Source organism: Drosophila guanche, unplaced genomic scaffold, assembly GCF_900245975.1.
Source record: "Drosophila guanche unplaced genomic scaffold, DGUA_6, whole genome shotgun sequence".
Classification (NCBI taxonomy): domain Eukaryota; kingdom Metazoa; phylum Arthropoda; class Insecta; order Diptera; family Drosophilidae; genus Drosophila; species Drosophila guanche.
Window position 1 is genome coordinate 3,899,159 of NW_022995743.1, and position 8,904 is coordinate 3,908,062.

The 8,904-nt window shown below is 43.3% G+C and overlaps 2 protein-coding genes across 7 annotated transcripts; one reads left to right on the plus strand and one right to left on the minus strand.

Annotated features, from left to right (window-relative positions):
• Nucleotides 1–6: 6 nt before the first annotated feature.
• On the minus strand, nucleotides 7–3,772 carry LOC117588926 (breast cancer type 2 susceptibility protein homolog). 5 transcript variants are annotated; one of them, XM_034280513.1, is made up of 4 exons: nucleotides 2,818–3,772; nucleotides 2,689–2,766; nucleotides 1,501–2,633; nucleotides 7–1,185 (listed from the first exon to the last, which is right to left on the minus strand). In XM_034280513.1, exons 1-4 carry the CDS (start codon nucleotides 3,671–3,673, stop codon nucleotides 148–150), a joined length of 3,105 nt encoding a protein of 1,034 aa, XP_034136404.1. In that variant the 5' UTR covers nucleotides 3,674–3,772; the 3' UTR covers nucleotides 7–147. The 5 variants fall into 5 exon arrangements, with proteins under 5 accessions (XP_034136404.1, XP_034136396.1, XP_034136412.1 ...); XM_034280538.1 differs by having other exon boundaries at nucleotides 901–939; nucleotides 1,133–2,633; nucleotides 2,818–3,771; XM_034280505.1 differs by having other exon boundaries at nucleotides 7–2,633; nucleotides 2,818–3,771.
• Nucleotides 3,773–4,121: 349 nt separating this feature from the next.
• On the plus strand, nucleotides 4,122–7,512 carry LOC117583806 (polyadenylate-binding protein). Of its 2 annotated transcripts, none has more exons than XM_034272390.1 (3): nucleotides 4,122–4,277; nucleotides 4,543–5,338; nucleotides 5,770–7,512. In XM_034272390.1, exons 2-3 carry the CDS (start codon nucleotides 4,673–4,675, stop codon nucleotides 5,992–5,994), a joined length of 891 nt encoding a protein of 296 aa, XP_034128281.1. In that variant the 5' UTR covers nucleotides 4,122–4,277; nucleotides 4,543–4,672; the 3' UTR covers nucleotides 5,995–7,512. The 2 variants fall into 2 exon arrangements, with proteins under 2 accessions (XP_034128281.1, XP_034128289.1); XM_034272398.1 differs by having other exon boundaries at nucleotides 4,131–4,256.
• Nucleotides 7,513–8,904: the final 1,392 nt, after the last annotated feature.

Consider the following 8,904-nt stretch of genomic DNA (forward strand, 5'->3'; position numbering starts at 1 on the left):
CCAATGTACGAGTATTGTTCTATTTAATTAAACACTTTCTTTTGTTACCTTTTCACTTATGTTTTTACTCACTTGGGAAGTTCTGGATATGAAGCCAACCGGTGGCGTAGGACTGGGCATTCAGTACAAATCTAATAACAAAGTTGACTAATAGCGACTGCGACTCAGGCCAATGCGGGGAGCTTTCTGCGGAGGCATGCAAATGGGCGAAACATCCTCTTCAACTATGTTTATATTCCTGTTGGCCAGCGGCGTGCTGGTCGAAGCAGACATCGGTCCAAAGCGAGGCTTAACCGGAGTGACAGTGTCCGTGGGCTGGGCCGGGCAGTCATCACCACCGGTGCTAACCCGCTTGCGTCGCCTGCTAAGCGACAGCAGGTTCCTTCGAGCAATCACAGAAGTCTTTGTGATGCGATCAAGAGGCGAACGCGCCGCCAGTTGTGACAGAGAGTCGGGTATGCTCTGTGATTTGATTGGCGATTCCAATGCACTGTGGCACGACGTTGTCTTGGAGAGCTGCCTTCCGTGTTTCTGTGGAGTAGTTGAAAGTTTCTGAGTGTCTGCGTGCCGACGTCGACGCTTGCTTGACGGAATGCCATCGAAAGTTTCCCGTCGTTGCTTGGGTGTCACAGATTTTGAGTCGGCTTTTTGCTCTGCTTTCTGCTGTGATAGCCTGGGAAAGATATAGAGATCAAGCAAGTCCAAGGGCTGGCAGTCGTCCAATTGGAAACCTTTGAAATCATCACCGGAATGATAATCAGACAATTCCAACTGGCATTTAGGGTCACAATTGAAAGTATGCGCAGCCCCAATTGCTGCTTCATCCACTGCCTCCTGGGCATCGCTTGATGGAGCTGCCTGATGACTCTTCTGATTTGGCTCATTTGTTGGTTCTGCATAGACAGCGGCTATCAATTTGGCTGCTTTCGCTTTCATCTCCTCCGAGACTTCGATGGGCTTATTCGAGGCTGTTTTGAAGCCAAATGTTTCCGGAATATCAGTGGGCTGCCTTTCGCTAACCGACACTTCGGAGATATCCATTGCCTCCCATTCAGCCAAGTCAATTTCCTGCAGAAACTGTGCGTCACTTGGAGCTTGTAGATCCGCCAGTAGCTTGGCCGCTTTCGCTTGCATATCCTCAGAAACTTCAATTGGTTTGTTTGAGGCTGTTCGGAAGCCGACAAACTCTGAGGCATCCATTTCCTGGCACGCTTTTATACACATTTCTTGGTGATTTCCACTGCTTGAAGGTTTTGGTTTGCTAACATCTTCAGCTTCAACTTCAGCTATTAGTTTGGCCGCTTTCATTCTCATTTCCTCCGATATTTGGATACATTTATTGGACGCTGTGCGGAATCCAACTGTTTCTATATTTTCAATTGGATTCAATTCAGTGAAGTCTGCTGCTGCCTGAACTTCGGCTAATAGTTGGGCTGCTCTCGCTTGCATCTCCTCGGAAATCTCAATTGGTTTATTGGAGGCCGTTCGGAAGCCGAAAACCTCTGAAGTATCCATATCCTGCCACGCATTTATGTTATTTTCTTTGCGGGTTTGACTTCTCGAAGGTTTTGGTTGGCTAACATATTCCGCTTCCACTTCAGCTATTAATTTGGCAGCTTTCAGTCTCATCTCTTCCGAAACTTGGATATATTTATTTGAAGCTGGTCGAATTTCAACTGTTTCAGGATTATCCACTGGGTTCCATTCATTGATGTTCGTAGCTTCCACATCGGCTATTAATTTAGCTGCTTTCGCCTTCATCTCTTCAGAAACTTCAATCCGTTTGTTGGACGCTGTTCGGAAGCCGAAAACCTCTGAGCCAGGCTTTTCCCGGCATTCACTGACTACAATTTCTTTTGGATTTCTATGGTTACTTGTAGTTTCTGGTTTGCTTACTTCCCCTGCTTCCACTTCAGCTATCAACTTGGCAGCTTTCAGCCTCATCTCCTCCGATATTTCGATACATTTGTTCGAGGCTGTTCGGAATTCGACAGCTTCTGGAACGTCCATGGCTGGCCATTGGCTTAAATGAATGTCTTGCAGGAACTGAGTATCGCTTATTTCTATTTTACTCATTTGGTCTGCAGCCTGGACATCTGCCAGTAGCCTGGCTGCCTTCATTTCGTTCTCTTCAGAGACCTTGATCGGTTTGTTTGAGGCAGTTCGGAATCCAGCAACTTCTCCAATATCCATTGGCTTCCATTCTCCAGCATGGACGTCTGCCAGTAGCTGGGCTGCCTTCATTTGCATCTCCTCGGACACCTCAATCGGTTTGTTTGAGGCTGTTCGCAATGAAATGCCATCGGGAATATCCACAGGCTCCCAGTCCGGAATTCCCATGAGAAACTCTGCTTCAATTTTCACCGTCTCCTCCAATTTGACAGTCTGATCAGGCGACGCTTCAGTTTTGCTATTTGAAACATCGGGAATATCCATTGTCGTTTGCCACTCACTCATTGGGATGTCTTCCAATATAAATTGAGTGCTCGGATCGTTGGTTTCCAAGCTTTTTCTTGGCATTTCATCAGAAGTATCAATTTTTTCAGGTTCATCATCGTCCAATGGCATCGTTTCGGTGTTATAAGTCACCAGAAACGAATCACCTTCGGACCAGTCCTCACAAACCTTGGAATCTGTAAGGAAATTGATTGATGAAATTGCTCGTAATTAGAGGGCATGAAGTCTTACCTATTTCCGAATCGTCGTTTGTTGGGCATGTCTTACGAATTCTCCCACTCTCGCCGAAAAGAGTGTTTGTTTCGTTTCCTTAAAATACAATTTGGTGTAACAGAAGCAGTGTAATGATTGCATCCTTACCTTGGGGTCGTTTGTTATCACAGACATCAGAGGGTTCGTCACCCAGCTCCCGACTTTCACATTCCACAGTAGTGCACTCAACAGATGAATCCGAATCCACATTCTTCTTCTGCAATGATGCTTCTTGTTTTATGGGTAGATCAATACTCGTATTGGCAGCTATCGCTTTGTGAATGCCAGCAGTGGCCTTGGTGGGCTTTGGACTGGTATTGCTTAGGGTGAAATATTCACTTAAATTTAAAAGATTTTCACAGATCTTCTGGGAGCTATTGGCATCTAATTCAGACAGTGCCGTCGTCGGTGGCACATGCGGTGCGGCTGTGTGATCCTCCTGTACCGAGAGCCCGGAGGAGCAGCTCATACGATCCTCTTCATCTTCGTGGGTGGCAACTGGTGGCTCCTTCCTGGTTGGCGGCTTTCGGCTGTAGGTTTTTATTCGTTTCTTTCGAAATCGAAACCACGGCGGAGAGTCATTCATCGGTTCATCCTCCTCCTCCTCGTATGTGGGGGATGAGCAAAAATCTCGTAATATCAGCTCAGAAATGGGTACTGGCGCTGCTTCCTCCTGCTCCTCCTGGGTGCTGTTATCAGCTTGACTTAGCAGAAGATCGTGCACGGATATAAAGTCGCTGCTCTGCTCTAGGAATCGGTGCTTCTGTGGCATTTGAAGCGCCAGCAAGCTGTCCTGGAGATCCGCTTTGTAGATGTTGGCCACTTCCGCGACTATACTTATATGATCGGTGGAAGAATTGTCATTGTCCCGCCTACGCTTATCTCTTCTGCGTAGGCGTTGGGAGTGTACGGATGGATTGGAATCGCTGGCCGATGGACTCGCCACTATGCGTTCCGTCTCCATGTTCACATTAAACTCGAAATGCAGTTTTTATTTACATTTGTTTAAAAAAAATTCACTATTTTGTGCCGGTGTGCAATCGATAGACAATAGTCGATAGGTGGTGCAACGCAATTGTGAGCTACAACGAGAGATTGGCAGTAGCTTATTAGTCCAGCAAAGGGCGGGGGAGGACCGAACACATTGTGGTTCTACCTAAATATAAGGTCATAAGGTATACAATCCAATAAAAAGGAGTATTTATAATATGCCAAATTGATTCTGCAATCGGATTAAATTATTTTTTTAGTGTGAAAAGTCTTTGCAAGCTAATAATTTCAAGTAGACCCTCAAACTCGAGGAATATGATTTAAGACCACAGTATATTTGCGGTATATTTTTAAAATGAGAAGGTGTATTTTGGTATATTTTTGCGGGTCTGACGGTATATTTTATCGATAATTCCGCGGTCACACTGCCATGCACGCAAGGAGCAGCGACAATTTGCATACAATACAACAAATATTAAATAATAAAGAACTAAGCTTAAGAACTAATAACTAATTAAGAAGATCAAGTCGCATCCAGTCGTTTGCAGCGTGTCCGCGTAAGTTAAGCCACAGTGAAAGTAAGTGAAAGTTAGAAAAAGTACAAAGAGAGAGAGAAAGAGAGACGGTAAAAACGATTTTTTCAGAGAATTTTAGTATTTCCCACAAAGAGTATTTTTCTTTTGCCCAATCCATGTTAAATTTAACTTCCATGCATTTTAACAATTAGGCTATTTTTCGTTGCATATCTCCCTCAAGTATACTCTCCCAAGTATACTCCAACAATAAGTTTTCGTTTTGTTTGCATTTCGAAGTAAAGTCTAACAATCAGTGTATGTGTTTCAGGGAACAAGAGCAAAGTCAACAAAATACCACCAGCGCGCTGCCGAAGACCGTCAAAATTCTCAGCCACACACCACCTTACAGCACCTGCAACTTATTAGCTGCCACCACGCTCCACAAACAGCCAGCCATCATGTTCGTCAACTCGATGACGTTCCGTGGCAACCCGGCGAACTATCACCAGCAGCAGCCGGCGCTGAACCACCATACGCTGGCCGCTGCACATCACCAGCAGCAGCTGCATCACCACGCTGCCGCCGGTCACCTGGGCCATGTCGGCGGTGGCCACGCGGCCAGCAATCACCTGGCCGCTGCGGCTGTGCTCGGCAGGCACGGGCATAGTTCGGTGACCAGCGGGCACACAACCAGCTCGTCGCACTCCGCCGGAGCGCTGGCCAGCGGCAGCACTGGGAGTAGCGCCAGCTCGCCAGACAGCGGCAAGATCTACATCAAGAATCTGGAGCGGTCGATCGACAACAAGGCGGTGTACGACACCTTCTCGGTGTTCGGCAACATTCTCAACTGCAATGTGGCCAAGGACGAGGATGGCAACTCGCGCGGCTACGGCTTTGTTCACTTCGACTCGGAGGAAGCCGCTCGCGCGGCCATCGAGAAGGTCAATGGAATGCTGTGCAATAATCAGAAAGTTCATGTGGTCAAGTTCATTCCTCGGCGGGACCGTGAGCAGGAGAAGGCGACCCACTTCAAGAATCTGTACGTGAAGAATCTCAGCGAGGAGTTCACCGAGCAGCACTTGCGCGAGATGTTCGAGCCCTATGGGCGCATCACCAGTCACAAGGTTCGTTATGTCTTGATTGTCTACTTACAACCTTACATTTCCCCGTCCGTTCGCTCGTCCTCCCGGCCAGCTTGTCCGCGTGGCGTGGGTGATAACCATGTGTGGGTGGATTGTGGGCGAGAGCGGACTGCAGATGGAAAGCCATGTGGCACAGTTTCCCACTATCCGCTCTTAAATTCGCTCTTTCACTTTGTCGTGCGCATGCCCAGTGCTCGCGGGTCGCGGGTCGCGGGAACACGCCGACAGGGGAGGGCCGGCCTGGCCTGACCCGGCCCGGCCCGGCCGCACAGCTCCAAGAAAGTTGCGTCTGAATGCCGTCGTTCGAATAGGCGCGAGCACGAGAGGGAGCCCCTATTGACAGCTTGATTTGTTTACCATTGATTTTGTATAGAAATGACAACAGGATGTTTCCCTTTGTAATCCTTTTGCAGCTGATGCTCGACGAGGAGGGACGCTCACGCCGGTTTGGATTTGTGGCTTTTGAGAATCCACAATCGGCGCTGGCCGCCGTTATTGGACTCCATGGCAAACAGCTGGGCGACAACAAGTTCTTGTACGTGGCCCGTGCACTCAGCAAGGCCGAGCGGCAGCAGGAGATCAATCGCAAGCTGGAGGAGCGTAAGCGCCAGAAGGCCGGACAAATATTCTACTACTAGATCCCGGAACGACGATTGGCAGCAAGGCAGCAGATTTTACAGGAGGAGTTTACTTGGAACCCACATACATAAAATAAACAACCACACATACATATATACCAACATATATAGATATTTACGAAGAAATTATATATTGTGCAGCGAAACGTACATCCAGGCAGCAAGGAAAGGAACGCAAAGGAACCGAAAGGAATGGAAAGGAAAAGAAAGGAAAGGCATGGATCCGGCACATTGATGACAATTAGATGTAGGCAAACGTTTTGCAACACAGTTGAAATTTATAAAAGAGACACAAGATCGGAAACACAAAAGCGAAAACCAAGAACTCGTGCTCGAACTCTAACTCTAGCTCCCATTCAAAAAAAGCGGATTTCTAGGCACTAGACTAGACTATCCCCCAACAAACAGTTTCTTAACATTCACTAGCGTTTTTTTGAAATTAGATGTTTGTCTTTACTGTTGAACTTAGTGAGCAGAGAAGAAGCGAATGCTTCTCGCGGAATCAGCTTCTAGCCTAAAATAACACACACTGCGTAAACTACAAATTTCTTGAATGTATTTACATACACCACAGCCCATACCCCCGCACTGTCCCATCCCCATTCCCCCTCTGGCAGCATAATTAAGTAGAAGAGATTGAAGAAGCGTTGGCATCTAGAGCCACGCCCAGAGAAGATCCTGGGCATAATTTCAATATTTACACATACACATAAATATATATTAAATAAAACAAAACGAAAAAAAAACACAAAAAACAAAGAAGAAAAGGCAAAAAAAAAAAAAAAAGATATTTATAAATATAATTGATGTAACCTCTATTAACAATTGATGCACTCACTCAACGTATATACATTTAGACATATATATACTAAAAATAATGTAAAACCCCATTACACGCCGTAGTTAAAAGGCGTTTATAATACTCACACACACCCCACTCTACTCTAATGCTAATCCTTTGACGAAGAAATCAAGTGCAACCCACACGTAATTTACAAGTTGAACAAACGCAAAAAAAACGAAAAGAAGAGAAAAGAAAAGAAATGAAAGAATAGGACAGAAACGAAAAATATGCATCCATCTCTTGTGGAGAGTTCATGAGTATTACAAATTTTAGCAATTACAAGACAGTGTTGTAACTAAGTGTAAATTGTTTCCAGTAGTAAAAAAAAAGCAAAAAACAAATAACAAAAGATAAACAAAAACCTAAAATGACAGACACACAGAGCAGCAAGACAGCAAGGAAAAGAAACTTAAACTAAAACTAAATCGAATTGAATTGAATATAACCAATACCAGGGGTGTACACAATGCAATATTTAAACTTTTTAGAATATTATTATAATGGATACAAGGCACGAAATGAGACACTAATATGGAAATAGTTTGAGCAAAGGCCACGGTGGCGTGTATACAAATTTAACCGGAAAAGAAAAAAGAAAGCAAAAGAAAAATACATAAATAATTTAAGATTATTGAGCTTAATTTTTAAACAAGTTTCCAAGAACAGAAAACCAATACTAACACGGGGAAAAACGAAAAGGCAGAAAAGAAAACAAAAACAAAAACAAAAACTAAGGGAAGAGAAAAACTATTAAAAACCAAAACCAAAACCGAGCAAAACTCACACGAAATTTGTAAAATTAAAATTTTGCGCCTAGAAAATACTCGTACGTACACTACACACAAAATGTATAGGTAAAAAACAAAACAGTACCCGAAATGGACAAGATGGACAAAAACACGTGAAACTACATGAAAATAGTTATAGACGAAGGAAAAATATATAGGATGGCATGGCATATAGTTATTGTAACCACTCATTTAACCATATTTATTCCTCATTTCATTTCTGTTCGATCCTAAGTTACACCCATACATAGATACATATACGAATGGTATCTTCGATCAAGCGTGAGCATATTCCCAGGGGAGTGTGTCAGCCGGTACCGGAGCGGCAATGAATTTGGCTATAGTTTTCAGGAAAATGGTAGTTTTAGGATTAAAACATACACCCCAACACTCACACAGACACTTGAATGCAATATGAATTTACAAATACAAACACACACACACACAAATAAGAAAACGAAAAAACAAATGAAAATTATGCAATTGAATAATATTTATGCAAATGTACAAAACAAAAACAAAAAACAAAAAGCAAAACTAAAACTAAACAAAACAAAAAGAAAGTAAAGATTTAATTTTCCTTTGCCAAGCAAATGCGACATTTTTATCATTATTACAAATTATAATTGTAGTTGAAACCCTAATTTTTTGGTAATTGCTTTTGCAGAATTTACCTTAAACGAGAACAAATAAACAAGAAAAACAAAAACAAAAACAAAAACGAAACAAGAAAAGCCCCCAAAATGAGAGAACCCTTTTATAGTTCTACGTTTTTAGACAGTACGAAATCTAACCAAAATTAATGATTAATAACACAAAGAGTCAAAGCAATTTTCCAAGCGTGAAGCAGCCTCCTCCACTCATACAACACAATTAAATTAAATGCATTCAAAATTAACTCACTTTGCACTTTTTTGCTAAATGAGAGAAAAGCATAAAATACTCATACACAGCATTCACTTAATTCACAATATTTGTTCATTCTTAAGCCGTTGCTTTGGGGCTCTGTCGATCGGTCGATCGGTCGATCCTGACCCTGCCCCCACTCGTTTTAATGAATAGCGAAAACCCACAACCACACCCAAACACCTCACACAACACAAGAGAAGAAAGGATAATACAGACAAGACAGACACTGGCGGCGCATGATATATGCATTATATATGTAATTCCATTTGAAACAAAAATCCTAATTATAAAATATTAAAAGAATAACTACTTATTAACAAAAAAACGTAAAAACAAAACAACACAAGAAACCGAAAATAAGACAAGAAA

Excerpts from the sequence above, each read along its gene's own strand:
- LOC117583806 (XM_034272390.1), top strand. The coding sequence starts at position 4,673 with ATGTTCGTCAACTCGATGACGTTCCGTGGCAACCCGGCGAACTATCAC. Across the intron at positions 5,339-5,769 it reads GGCGCATCACCAGTCACAAG|CTGATGCTCGACGAGGAGGG; the intron begins GTTCGTTATGTC and ends ATCCTTTTGCAG.
- LOC117588926 (XM_034280505.1), bottom strand. The coding sequence starts at position 3,673 with ATGGAGACGGAACGCATAGTGGCGAGTCCATCGGCCAGCGATTCCAAT. Across the intron at positions 2,767-2,817 it reads TGATAACAAACGACCCCAAG|GAAACGAAACAAACACTCTT; the intron begins GTAAGGATGCAA and ends TTGTATTTTAAG. Across the intron at positions 2,634-2,688 it reads AAACGACGATTCGGAAATAG|ATTCCAAGGTTTGTGAGGAC; the intron begins GTAAGACTTCAT and ends ATTTCCTTACAG.